Here is a 14,832-nt window from a genome sequence, read left to right as displayed (position 1 = left end):
ATCGGGTACGTTGCCGCATGTGAAATGCTGGAGGTGGATCCCAGCTTTGAGGCATTCGCCCACATGCATTATCTCAGCCGAGCGCCTGCTAAGGGCGGCGAAGGCTGGTACACCTTGTCCACCTGCAAGGGGTACATGATGGCAGTCGGCAAGGAGAACAAGTGGAAGGACTGGAGAACAAAGTTCTACATAGTCCATTCCTCTGATAGCCAACTGAACCAGAAATACAATAGGTGGAACAAGGATCCGCCCCTCCTGGCTGGCAAGATAGCCTTGCCCCCTCTCCCTAGGCGGGCCCAGGAGGAAATTTTTGACCGGGGTTTGTTCAAAGTGTCCGTTCGGACAAATGAGCAGGGGGAGAAAATAGTCGTCCCCCAGAGCTACATACCCCTTTACAAGTGGCTGGAAGATGGGGTGTTCTTGGCCGCTTGTGGGCTAAGCTCTGAGATGCCGAGAGGTAGTCGGCCGTCTAATTTTATGCAACCTTTAAATTGCTTTTCAATGTTTGTTTATAAAGTCTAACTCCTGCTTTTGTTGCAGACAAAGCTATGGAAAAGGTCTCGGCAACAAGGAAGCCGGTTGCTGTTTCTGCAGCAAAATATCGCTCGAACGTCCTTAATCGAGCGAGTGACGAGCAGAAAACAGTCGGGACTCCCAAGGTAGCTGTTTATAACACTTGATATATTTTTCAACAAAGGTTAATTTTTGCCCGCCTGCTTTTCTGACGCCTTTCTTTTTGCTCATGCAGAGTGGTTCCACCAGGCCCTCTCCCTCCAAGCAATCCCAACCAAAAATCCAGAAAACTGGGGCTGGTGATGTGAGTGCATCCGGCAAGAACCGGAAGCACATTGCTCACAAGCCCAAGAAAGGGGACGACTCTACTCTCGAAGCTGACAGGGAGGTCAGCAAACCGGATGCTACTCAGGCATCGAAGGGTGGCTTTAAGCAACCCAGTACTGCTGTCGGCTCAGCAGGAGAGAAGAGGCGTCACGGGAAGGAGGAGGAGGTTCACCCGGACGGTATAAACCGCGTCTTCATTAAATTTCTACATCTAGATAGTTTCTTAGAACTTCTTTGACTAACTTTAATTTTGCAGCTCCTGTGCAAAGGCCGACTGTTGTCCAGATGGCCAAGGAGAATGCTGAGGGCGCTTGACCCAGAGGACAAGGCGTCCGTAAGAGGAGTCGGCACCCTTAACTTGGATGCCATCTTGGGGAACCTCTGTGAGGTAAAAAGTTAACTTAATTTTCTTATTATTTAAGCACATGTCCGACTGGTCTTGACCATTCGGCTCTTTTCTCATTTTCAGGCTATGCTGCGCATCCAGGGGCTAAGAAGGCCAATCTAGGAGAAGTCTAAAGAGGTAACAGCCGCTAAAGCTCGAGCCGAGTCCGCCTTAGACCGAGCTCAATTTGAAATTGCTCAAAATGAGCTTCTGACCCTTGATATGATGTATTCCCAGGCGGATGCCAACCTGTAGGTAAAGAAGGACCTAGATTCGGCTCGCTCCAAAATCATTGACCTTAATGCCGAAATTAAAGGTCTTAAGGAAAAGCTTGAGTCTCTTTAAGAGGCCAAGAAAGAGGCCTAGAGGGCCAATGAGCGGGTTGGCCGCCTGGAGGTGCGCCTGGCGAACCAGGAGAAGCAGCTGAAGTCCAAGTTCAAGTCCCGAGCTGAGGAGGAGAAGGAGGCCCTTGTCAAACAAATGATGGAGGATTATGAGGCCATCATGCGGATGGCATGGGAGGCGGTACAGCCGGGTGCTGACTATAGCACCTGGAAGTCCAAGTTTGATCAAGCAAACGAGGATTTCAATGCTGAACTTCTTCGCCAATCTCAAGAGGAGGCGAACAAGGCTGATGCTAAGGGCGAAGAGGCCGGCTCCTCATCAGGCTCTTCTGGGGGCGAGGAGGGGGACGAGGAGAATGATGAAAATGCGGAGCAGTCGGAAGGTGATGATGCGGCTGCCAATGTTGATAACTCCTCTGCCCCTTAAGCTTTTTATAAGTTCTTTCTGCGGCCGAATGGCCATTTATCTCATCTTCCGGCCTGCGTGCCGAGTAAATGTGTATCTTTACCGACCGAGGGGTCGGGTAAATTAACAATTTCTCTGGCTTTGCCAGCAAACAATCTTACCTAGTCGTCTGGTGGCGATTGGGCTTTTTAATTTGAAATCATTCAGCCGTTTGGCTGAAGTTATTCATATTGTTGTTCTTTAAATTTTTTCATTGCATGTTTTTTTTTTTTCTAAGTATTATAACCTGTATACCATGCGAATGTTCTTGCCCCTGGACGGATGTCGAGTGGTTTCGGTTGAGTGGATTGATTGACTTAGAAATTATTGATACTTAGAAGAGTATGCATGGTTTCTAAGTCAATCAATCACTATGGTGATTGCCCCAAACAACGCGACAGACGGCCATCCAGAGCTAATGAATAATTGTTTTCATTCGGCCATTGGCACAAAAGAAATACAAAATTCTTGACTTAGCAAATTTGCTAAAAAGAAAACCTTCGCCTGTTTTGCCCCAAGAGCTAAAAGCAGGCGCATCCGGCCATAGGCCTCGTCGAGATAAGATGCTAAGTTTTAACTTAGTCTTAATTTTACTTAGGAAGAATAACCCGCATGTCTTGCCCCAAGAGCAAAGAACAGGCACATCCGACCCACATGTCTCTTTTTTAATCTGCTAAGTGTTTTAGCTCATTTTTTCGTAAGTAATAGTCCGCCTGTCCTGCGTTTGAGCAGAAATAGGCGTATCTGGCCAAAGGCCTCATAAGTTAACTTAACTTGTAGATTAGCAAAATTTTCCGCCTGTCTTGCCCCAGAGCAAAAACAGGTACATCCGGCTTAATGCCTCAATAGCCTCTACTTATGAAACAATGACCCTTTTCCGACTGTGCTAGAACAGTTAGAAAATTCTGGCCTTTTTAGATTTCACTTTCGATTAAATCAAAGGATTGCGAATGTTGCCTTAGCATTCGGTAGGGCCGCTTGATGTATTCGTAGAGCAATGTGCCACCCAAATGGGAGATGCTTCTCCTCGACGAATTCGCCCGAATGGACGTCGCCGATTATCTGACTCATGTTGGAGCAGACGGTCATACTCATGTTGGAGCAGACTGTGACCGTTCGACCTCTATTCGTTTATTAACATTCGGCCATTGGCCTTAAAATGATTTTATCTGGCCTTAGGCCTTTTAAAGAATTAAGCAGATATTCGTTAAGTGTTGGCATAAACTTAAAGATTTTCGTAAGAACGACTACTTTAAAGCAGTCGGCTCCTTCAGAGAGATTGGGGCATCTGCTGTTGGGACAGACACTTTCCAAATACATTGGTCGTCTGTATTTTGTACAGGCGACGCTAATAAAAAAGACAAGTTGGGAAATGAAGGCATATTCTCATTAACAAAATTTGAGGTATTTACATTCGTACTTAGAAATAGTACTTTTTCAAGTTATCTACATTCCAAGTTCTAGGCAGCTGCTTCTTACTTCCTCATATATTCGGTAGGGTTATTCTTCCTAAGTAAAATCCAAGTTCTAGGCAGCTGCTTCTTACTTAGGAAGAATAACCCTACCGTTTGGTTCTTCCAGGCGATAGGTGTCGTCTCTTACTTCCTCATATATTCGGTAGGGGCCTTCCCAATTTGGGGTTAGCTTTCCCTGCTCATTCGCCCTACCGACTGCCTCCATTTTCCGTAGCACAAATTCCTCCACTTTGAGAGGACGCTTGTGTACTCTTTTGTTGTAAGCCCGTGTCATTCTCAGACGGTAAATCTCATGGCGCAAGGCAGCATTGCCCCTGCGCTCTGGAAGTGAGTCCAATGCCAGCCGCATGGCCTCCCAGTTTACTTCTTCGTCATATAACATGACTCGAAGAGTAGGTTAATAGTGTACAATGGGCAGGACAGCTTCTGCACCATACACCATGAGGAATGGGGTTTCTCCAGTTGCCCCTTTAGCAGTCATTCCGATGGACTAGAGGACGTGTGGTAATCCATCCGCCCAAAGGCCACCAGCCCGTTCAATTTTCTTTTTAATCCCGTCTGAGATTAGCTTGTTGAAGGCTTCGACCAGGTCGTTTGCTTGAGGACGGCCGACTGAGGCAAAGAAGCTTGAGACCCCTTGGTCTCCCAGCCAAGTCTTGAGTTGAGGCGTCTCAAATTGAGGACCATTGTAAAAAACCATAGACATGGGCACCCCGAAAAGAGTGATAATATTCCTCCAGATGAAGGAAATGACATCTTTTGTCTTGACGTTTTTGAGCGCCTCCGCCTCTACCCACTTGGTAAAGTAATCCACAGCTACCAATATGTAGCGCTTGCCACCTGGTGCTGCTGTGTACGGCCCAAGTATGTCCATGCCCCATTTGGCAAAGGGTATTGGGTTGTGGATGGCCGTCAAGTCTGTGGTCGGATGATGGATGAGCTTGCCAAACTTTTGGCACTTGTCACATTTGTTGACCATTTCCATGGCATCCGACTCCAGAGTAGGCCAGAAATAGAGCCGCCTGGCTTTGGCAGCTAAAAACCTGCCGCCTATATAGGAGGCGCAGAAACCCGCATGCAAATCTTCGAGGACCTCTTTACCCTTCTCTGGGGTAACACACTTCAATAGGGGTTTCAAGAAACCAGCTTTGAAGAGTTCTCCTTGTCTCAGCTCGAAGTTTGCCGCTTTCTTCTTCAGTACAGCCGCCTCCTGAGGTGAATCAGGGAGCGTGCCATCTGCAAGATAAGCCCGGATGCTGTCCATCCAGGTAGAGCTTCGGTCGAGAATTCCAATGGGGTCTTCATTAGATATACTTCTCTTTTCCATGACCTCCTAGAAAACCGACCGAGGCGTTTCACAAGAGGCGGATGATGCTAGTTTTGACAGAGCATCCGCCTGATTGTTTGAAGATTTGGGCACCTAAGTTAGATGGAACTCCTCAAGTGTCCCAACTTCACTTTTGACCGCCTGCAAATATTTTATCATGGCCGGATGAGTGGCCTCGTACATTCTATTGACCTGGAGTACGACTAGTTGAGAATCAGAGCAGGCGTCAATTTTCTTTGCCCCAGCCGCCTTGCAATACCGAATGCCGGCTAGCAGGGCCTCATACTCGGCCTCATTATTAGAGACCTGGAACTTGAACCGTAGTGCATATTCGTACTTATCTCCCTCAGGAGATTGATAGATAATCCCTGCACCACAGCCGTTCGCAGTGGAGCTCCCGTCCACATACACTTTCCAAACCTGGTCAGTAATGTCCGGTGCAACCGACCTTGTCATTTCAACAATAAAGTCGGCGAATGCTTGCCCCTTTATTGCCTTCCTTGGTTCGTAAGTGATTTCTAATCCTTGCATTTTAATCGCCCATTTAAGCATTCGTCCAGAAGACTCCAAGGTTGTGAGTGGCCGCTTGATCGATTGGTCAGTATAGACCTCTACCGCATGCGCCAAGAAGTAGGGTTTTAGATTCTTGATGGTCATGTAAAGGGCAAGGCCAAATTTTTCAACCATGGGGTACCGAAGCTCTGCGTTCCTGAGAATATGGCTAATGAAAAACACCGGGAGCTGGATGTCGTCTCTTTCAGCTAAGAGAACGGCACTGAGGGCATGATCAGAGACAGCTAAATACATGAAGAGCTTCTCTTTGGGCAAAGGGCTAACAAGCCTCGGCAAAGAGTGCAGATGAGTTTTCAGATTTTAAAAGGCCGCCTATGCATCGGCCCCCCATTCAAAGTTGGTCTTCTTTTTGATTGCCTGGAAGAAGTAGAGACACTTGTCGCCTGACCGACTGAGGAATCTCCCCAAGGCCGCCAGGCAACCTGTTAACTTTTGCACTTCCTTCACAGTACGGGGCGACTGCATGTCGATTTCCGCCTGTATTTTCTCAGGGTTGGCCTCTATTCCCCTTTGGTTAATCAAAAATCCGAGAAACTTCCCAGACTCAACACCAAAGACACACTTTTTTGGGTTAAGCATGACCTTGTGCCGCCTGAGTGTGGCGAATGTTTCTCGGAGATCAGCAAGATGATCCGCCTGTTGTTTGGATTTGACTATCATGTCATCAATGTACGCCTCTACATTCCTTCTGATTTGATTAATGAAGACCGTAGTAATCATTCGTTGGAAAGTAGCAGGCGCATTCTTTAAACCAAACGACATCACCGTATAACAGAACAACCCCTGATAGGTGACGAATGCCGTCTTTTCTTGATCTTTTTTCCACAGGGGGATCTGATGGAAACCTGAATAGGCGTCCATAAAACTTATCAGGGCATGTCCGGCTGTTGAATCAACCAGACTGTCGATCTTAGGCAGTGGATAACTATCTTTTTGACATGCCTTGTTGAGGTCTGTGTAATCAACACACATGCGCCAAGTTCCATTCGGCTTTTTTACTAACACAACGTTAGCTACCCACTCAGGGAAATTGCATGGCCGAATGAACTTAGCGTCTAGCAGCTTTTTAACTTCGGTGGCTGCCGCCTGACTTCTTTCCTCGCCATGGTTTCTTTTCTTCTGCCGGATGGGCTTCTTTTTAGGATCCACGGCGAGTTTGTGGACAGCGAGATCCGGGCTGATGTTTGGCATCTCTTCCATTTTAAAGGCAAAGATGTCTTTGAATTCTCTCAACAGCTGGTGCAGGCTCTCACCCAGCTTTGCAAATGCAACCGTCCCCACCTTAACCGTCCGCTCTGGGCGGCTGTCATCCAGAGGGATATCAATGTGTTCGCCACCAGGCTGGGGACGGAGATCATCCGACCGTTCCCCGGTCAGTGATTGCTATTATTTTTCTTTTTTGACCACCACCAGCTGATCAGTCTTTCTTTTCTTTCTGGCTGGTGGGGCCGACTGTTCTTCCTTGACATCGTCGAGGTCGATTGTCTGCTTGCCCCGGCCGGATGCTGCGGCCGCGGGCTTGACATCTGAGAGGTAACACTCTCGAGCCGTCTTCTGGTCCCCATTGAGGGAACCGACTGTTTCATCATGCTTCTCATACTTGAGCAGCATGAGGGCAGGGATGATGACGGCCTTACACTCATTTAGAGTGGGTCGGCCAAAGATGAGGTTGTAAGCTATGAGCTCTTCAACCACTAGGAAACAGATGGCCATGTGCCGACCGTCTCCCCTGTTCCCCAGGCGGACAGGTAAGTCAATTCGTCCGACTGGGTGCACAAGTCCTCCCCCAAACCCAACAAGGGTGTGGGAGACCTCCATCATGCTATCCGGTTTGTATTTGAGATTGGATAAGCATTTGAGGCTGATGAGGTCCGAGGAGCTTCCTGTGTCAATCAAAATTCGACCAACCAAGTGGTTAGCCACCTTGCATTCAATGACCACAGGGTCATCATGTGGCCGACGGACTTTGCCTCTGTCCTGCTCGGTGATAACAACTTTAGGGAAGGCGGATGTGCTTGCCGCCTCTCCTTCTTCAACAGAGTTTACCATCTTTCACAGATGGTCCTTGGTGCCCCGAATGGTCGGGCCACCATCGGCAAATCTGCCTGCTATGGTGTATACCGGATCTTCATCAGTTTCGGCACTCACAGCAGGCTGGGGAGTCTTTTTCTTAGACTGCCCCGGATTTTCCTTTGAAGTCACTTTGGACTTCACATATGACTTCACCTGTCCTTTGTCGGGCAGACGGTCAAGCTCTCGCTTGAGACTGAAGCAGTCGTTTGTGTCATGGCCGACATCCTCATGGAAATGGCAATGCTTGTTTTTGTTCCGATTTTCAGCGGAACCTTTCATAGGGGTCGACTTCTCAAGAGTCAGCCGATCCTTAATTTCCAAGAGGATGGAGCAGCAGTCCTTGTGGAACTCGTACCTTGGAACGTACGGTTTCCACTCTTTTTTCTTCTTCTAGGCCGGTTGATCAGAGTTATCAATGGCCTAGATTTGTTTTTTCTTTTTGCTCTCTTCTGGCTTAAGAGCCGGCTGAGCAGGCCGACTCTCCTTCTATCGGTCAGACTTCTTAGGGTCCGACTACTTATTGGAGGAGCAGAGCTCAGTCGCCTGTATATAGGATTCCGCCTCTCGTAAGGCTCCTTGCAGAGTGAAAATTTGTTTGCGGACGAGTTCATACTTAAAAGTAGACCCGTCCTTCAGACCCTTAAAGAAGTGTGTGAAGGCGGCCTCATCAGACAGCCCATCAATCTTGATTCGTACCAGATTGAACTGCCTGACATAGGAATGCAGGCCTTCTCTATCTCCCTGTTGTACATTACCCAAATCAAGGCTAGTCTTTTTTGCAAGGATGTTCATAGAGAAGTTTGAAGCGAACAAGAACGCAAGTATCTTGAAGCTATTAATATAACCAGCCGGCAGATTGTCGAACCACTGTTTGTAGGGAATAAATTTCAAGCGTTAAACCCCTAGCTTGAACCCCACTGTGATCATACACTAAAGTACGGTGGCGTCCAAAAGGGAAGAAGATAGAGCAAAAGAGTCGCCAACAAGTTTTAGGAACTTGTAAACCGTTCATAGGATGAAGGTTACACCCCTTAACGATCCAAGAGATCGTCAACTCCATAAGGTTTAGAACCAAATAAGGGTTCGGGGATGAAGGTACAAATCCAACCTAAAAGAGATTGAACCTGCCCTAATAATAGACCTCTACTTTATTCTGATCGTATTCAAGTGCGCTTTTTAATTAACATGCAAGCAATAGAATTACTCTAAACCTGTTTATCTATGTTGGTTGAATATTAATGCACACATAAATCTATTATTGGCGATCACTTGAATTATAATCATATTAACCCAAACAAGATTATTAATTATCTTATTAAGCGTGATTACAAGTACCAATTCTCTTTAAACATGCAATAAAGGTGCGATCAAGAAATAAAAATAAAAATCAAGCAACATAATAAATAATAATAAATTATAATCATCATTATAATAGTCATAATAATAATCATAATAATAAAATAATCATCATAATAATAATAATAATAATAATCACAATCATCATAAATTATAACAATTATAATTATAATCATGTTCATGTTAATATTAAAGCATATAATAGCAAGATCCTAGGCATGATACTAACAAGATTAATAACAAACCCTAGCATGTCACTAAGCAATAAAAATTAAATCTTTAGCCCTAACATGATACTAACAATCATAAATATTAGGAAGAACATAGGAAGCATCGCAGGAATCATATTTAATATTAAAGTTACCCTAGACATGATACTAGGAATATCATAGTAACAACATAAACATGATTTCTACATCATAACATCAAAAAATCAATTAAAGTACTTAATTTGATGCCTCGTACCTCTTTCTAATAACAACATACACACATTAGTAACTTCAAGGAAAATAATAATCAAAAAAATTAAATTAAATAATTGAAAGAGAGATTTGGGACCAAACCCTCAGATATTAAACCTTTCACGTCTAGGGCGAAGGCAACTTCGATTATGGCTAGGTGTTTCTAGATCTTGCGAATGCGGAATTTTGTATGTGAAAACAAAGTTTAGAGAAAGAACAGAAAGAAAGAAAGATGAATGAGAGGATTAATTGAATGAAAACCGATTGTAGACGAATGCTAATTAAAACTAATTGTAGATGATAACTGGTGAATGATGAGAATTGGTGAATCAAAACGGAGTTTTTAATACGTTATTTATAGAGAAAATCAGCCAAAAAGATAAATTAACAAAACAGAGTCTGACGCACGAAAAACAGAGCTGGCGCAAACCCTGGATAACTAGCGCTAGGCACCAACACTAGCGCCAGGCCTCGTTCCAGCCACCAATGCCTGAAGTCAGGCGCCAAGTCTGTTTTTAACGCGTTTTCGAAAATCAGATAAGTTTGACGTACTGGAGGATAAAATCATATAATTTCCTCGAAAATGCTATTTGATTTTAATTAAAACTCTGAAAAGTCAACAAAAGTCAATTTATCAATGCTAATTGAATTAGGAATGAAAAGAACCTTCTAGAAGAATCTAGAATACTAAAACCATTCCTAATTGCATAAGGAATGATAAATCATATTAGGCCCTCCCCTAGATCATTGGGCCGTATATAAGGCTCAAACCGGGCCCAGTTTAGTAAATTGGCCATAATTTCCTCAATATTCATCGGAATTGGGCTTATAATATATCATTGGAAAGCTCTTGTCAAGCCCCATCCGACTACACTATTATTGGACCCATATCATGGACCAGACAAACTGGATTGACTATTTTCTTAAAATAAGTTTTCAAAAACAGAGAGAAGAGAAATGAAATGAAAACTATCCGCAACACTAGAGTTTCCACACTTTCACTTCATTCGATTGTGATTCGACGCGAAAGGTACTCATCACTGGGTTTGGTTTTGGGGAGACACAAATGGGTTTCCACAGAAGCCCCCACTTTGACTGAGTTTGGAGAAACGCAAGTTCGAAAACAAAAGTCAAAGTATCGGTAGGGACGGAGAATGATTCAGAACGTTCTGCGATCCTACACCACTCTTGTAACTCCGATACCTGCAAAACTAGTGTTAGTTAAACAGATAAAAGAGTTAAGAAACGCGTATCTTGCACCGTCGAGCATACGTCTCTGAAAGTAACCGATTTTCTGCTGCTTTATTGTTGTTTTGATGACCTCCTGCAAGCTAGAGAACGTCATCCCGCCTGAAAACTGCTACGCCCGTAAGTGCTTCCAAATTAGAAGACTGCTTCGCCTGAAACAATCCTCCTCCGCTATGATAATATTCCACGTCCAAGGGAATACCATCGAAGTTTATTCCTCTTGAAATCACCTTCAATTGTTTGTGACAACACTCCACAAGCTAGGGAATGTCGTCGAAGATATCCTCGCTTGAAGTCATCCTCATTTGATGCGATAATTCTCCAAAGGAAATTACCGAAGACCCACGCTTGTCGATCTTTAAAAGTTCGCCTGAACTTTGCTTCTACAATGCCTGTACGTCGGCGCTTCTGTTGCTTTGAACCTGTACGTCGGTGCTTTTTTTTGCTTTTGAACCTATATGTCGGTGCTTTTTTTTGTTAATGAGCCAATGCTTAGGCGCTTTAAGCTAAGTGAGACGATCTTTCATCAGGTCGATCACTTTACGTAATCAAGCCGATTACTAAATCATGTCAAATTGCTTAGAGGGGCTAACTAGCGTACCAAGGAACCCAAAATATGTTGCAAAAAGGTAGAACAACCTCACCTAGTGGCTGGGTGTTCTGGCGCCGCTGAAAAGCCGTCAGCGCCACACAATTAGCCTTAGCGCCAGGCGTTGGGATTGGCGCCAGGCGCCAAGCCTAATTTTTGACGCCAATGCTTAGGGCTTGGCGCCAGCATGGGGGTTTCCTTAAATACCCCTTTCCTCTTCATTTTGCTGCTTGCTCGTCGTGAAACTGCTCGAAAAAACCAGAAAATTTCATTTGCTTCGTTCTTGCTCGTTTCTCAACCGAATTCACTCAAATTCGTTGCAAATCAAAGCTCTTTTCATCTATTTTCCGATCTATGTAAGTTTTCTTCAAACTCACATCAGTTTTTATGAATTTTTGGCATGTTTATTCACGAATTTCATGTAAATTAAAAATTAAAAATGCTCAATTCGCTTTGTTTATCAAATTTTATGCCATGAAATTGCTTGATTATGTTTATATATTTCCTTGGGAGTAATTTGAGACTTGTTTGACTCAATTTGGTAAAGAAATGAGTATTTTGCCATTGTTGGACCTCCTAAGGTCGTGAAGAACAATGTGACTTATTCTTGGTGTTTTTGCAAGCAATTCTTGTCCAATTTGTCACAATAATTACTATAGTGTTGCAAGAAATTGTGTGATTGCTTGAAAAATGTCGTTATGCTCAATTTGAATTTGTGCTCTGTTTTAGTACTACGTACTCTGTTTTTTGCGAACATAGTATCATGCGGCCAGGCGAACCTTAGATACTATAGAACCTTAATTTATGATGATTTTGCACAATGTAGTATAGCTAGACAGCGAGGCTCGGGTTCACGGTCCCGAAACACCCGACGGGAGCATGAGCCCGTAGAGGATGACGTCACACCTTCTACTTCGCTTGGTCGACTCCCCGAGTGGGATGAGCGGACCCTGTTCTTCGCCCCCGTCCACCACATTTCCGAGAGGGTGAGACGGGGCATCACGGTCGGGAGGACGCGGTATCACGATTCCAGCTGTGATGGTTTGGGCGATTTGTACAAGATGTACATCGCCAGGGATCTGGAGACGAGACTCCTATGGGAGTCTTGCGGACTAACTTCCCTGTTCGAGACCTCCGAGGCTATGGTTGCCTCTAGTGGGGGTCACCATATAGTGCTCGCTTTGGTGGAGTTCTTCTGGGACACCACCAAAACTTTCCACTTCCCCTAGGGCTAGATGATGGTCACCCCTACGGACTTCAGTCTCATTACAAGACTAGAGTTCAACTCTGTGCCGCTGCCGTTCGACAGTGGGATCGACGTCTTTTCTGCGGAGGTCGAGGAGCTGTTGGGGCCGATCGCTATTCTGGCCCGAGTTGAGGTCGAGACGACTCAGTTTAGTGCTAAGGGAATTTGTCGCTCGACGCTGGCAGCGGCTTTTAATGACGATGCGACCACTCAAGAGCAGCGGGTGCGCATCTTTGCGCTGATGTTGTTGTCAGGGACGTTCTCCCCTGACAAAGTTAGTAGGGCGTTGCTTTACTACCTTCCTGCTGTCCGCGATCTTCACCGGATCGGGACTTATGACTGGGCCAGCTTGGCCTACGCTGACTTCGTTCATGCACTGAGGGACTCGTGTCGACACCGGTCCTTTGGGACGAATGTCGCTTTGTCTGCCTTTTGGAAGGTTGTAGAGGTAAACATTATTCCCTATAAAGTTTAGCTCTACGTTTTAGCTAGCATTTACTCACAATTTTAACTCCTTGTAGATATGGTTCTACGAGCACTTCCCCTCTGCTGCGCCGGCGAGACCATCGCCGCGCGGATTTTCGGTGAGCGCTTCTTGGGGCGGCCGCCATGTGGATATGTCTTTTACACATGTCCGGAACTGGATCATCGTGCTACGACTTTTTATTCTTTATTTGCTTTTTTACGATGCTTTAGGTACACTCTCGCCTGATTGATGTTCTTTGTAGGGTCCTGAGGTGGTGTACCGGCCGTGGGGCGGCTGGACAGTCCCTAGGTTAGCCGCACAGTATTCTGCTGAGCGTCGCTATTTCCTTGGGACTTATGGAGCGATCGCGTACTTAGGAGAGAGGGTTGCTAGACAACATTCCTCTGATGTCTTCGTCGTTCCTGCTCCTCCACCACGTCATATGTTCGACGACGCGCGGTTGTTGAGCATGTTTGAGGGAGCTGGTACCCCTTGGCGGTGTTACGTGATCCCTGGGCGGTGCTATGCTGAGGAGCTACTGCCGTTGTTAGCTCCAGCCCCCGTACCGGCTGAGGATGTGAAGGTAAGATTTTTTAGCTTTTACTTTCCATTGAGTAGCCCCCAAGTAATGTTTTACTGACTTTTTTGGTTTATCAGGACGGTGCTACTGAGTTCGTTCCACCCCGTATGTCCATCCACTACCAGGGGACATATGTACCGATCGAGGAGATGATTCCTCCGGCTCCCGAGGGCGAGCGCTTCGTAGAGCGGTCGATTCCTCGCCACCAGACTCGAGTAAGCCTAGTTATTCACAATTTTTTTTGTTCATATATCATACATATTTACTGACTTATTTCTCTGACAGTTTTCGCGCGAGGTGGTTTCGGCGATGGCACAATGTATAGATGCCTTCCGGAGCCAGCTCGTCCGGATGAGGAATGCAGCCACCTGCCGCCGGGACGAAGTCATTCGAGAGGTAGTCTTTCTTTATATATCTTTTGCATTACCGCTTCGATTTTGCCTTATTTCTGATTTCATTCTTTTTTACAGGGCCAGCCTATTGCTTCTCTTACCCGCACGAGACCTGAGGTGCGGAGGGATCCGGCGAGGTCTAGCTCGAGACGTCGTCGTACTACGTCAGGGGGTAGAGGTGGTCGCTCTGAGGCTGCTCGTGCTGACGTTGCAGAGGGCTCGGGATCTTCTTCTGAGGGTGCTCATGCTGCACCGGTAGGCAAGGGAGAGGCTACCTCGACTTTCAGAGGTGGTGGGACGTACGAGGTAGGCTCGTCATCGCAGCAGCCTCCGCAGCCTTAGCCTCAGGTTGATCCTGGGTGGAGTGGACCTATATTGAGTCTTCCTTCTCCTGCGGAGACTGGAGCTGGAACTGGAGCTGGAGCTGGTGGAGAGGTGACTCCCCGTACGGCGCAATTTTACGATATGATGGGTATACGTCCTCCGGCGCCGTAGTTTGTTCCTGTGTATATTTATTTTGACTTTGTATAGAACTTTGCCTTAGACTCACTATTTTTTCTTAGACATATTTTGTATATTTATGCTATTATGAGTTTATTTTGTTTGTTATTATTATGTTTATGTTTGTGTGTGCAAGAGAAGTGTGACAAACAATTTTGCGCAAAAATTCCGTCATTTTTATTATTGATGGAGGGTATCCGACTCTCTCCCCCAAAAAGAAAAAATAAAAAAGGAAAAAATCGAATAAATGTCGGGTGTATAAAAAAAACTTGGAAATTAATGTAAATAAAGTCCAAAAAAGAATAATATAATTAATATAGTAGCTATTTTAATTAAAAAAAAAAAGGATAAAAATGTTTAGAAAAGATAAACGGAGCCGTAAAGTCATTAGCCGACTCGAGTTTAGGATAAAAACGCAATTTAAGCAAGCGCGCCTGATGTGGCAACTTGGTGCCAGCTGGCGCCACGCAATGGCGCGTAGCGCCAGGCGCTATACTTGGCGTGTGGCGCCAAGTGCTGGCAGCTGGCGCC

General features: G+C 45.5%; 1 protein-coding gene across 1 annotated transcript; it reads left to right on the top strand.

Annotated features, from left to right (window-relative positions):
* The first annotated feature begins 1,708 nt into the window (after positions 1-1,708).
* LOC145636857 (uncharacterized) lies at positions 1,709-14,611 on the top strand. The gene is made up of 5 exons (XM_081688397.1): positions 1,709-1,972; positions 13,091-13,411; positions 13,486-13,623; positions 13,694-13,804; positions 13,879-14,611. Exons 1-5 carry the CDS (start codon positions 1,709-1,711, stop codon positions 14,140-14,142), a joined length of 1,098 nt encoding a protein of 365 aa, XP_081544523.1. The 3' UTR covers positions 14,143-14,611.
* The last annotated feature ends 221 nt before the right edge of the window (positions 14,612-14,832 follow it).

The sequence above is a fragment of the Chenopodium album genome, chromosome 6 (genome assembly GCF_948465745.1).
Source record: "Chenopodium album chromosome 6, dcCheAlbu1.1, whole genome shotgun sequence".
Lineage (NCBI taxonomy): Eukaryota > Viridiplantae > Streptophyta > Magnoliopsida > Caryophyllales > Amaranthaceae > Chenopodium > Chenopodium album.
Note: the sequence above shows the minus strand (reverse complement) of the source record. Positions and strands in the feature narration are given on the sequence as shown.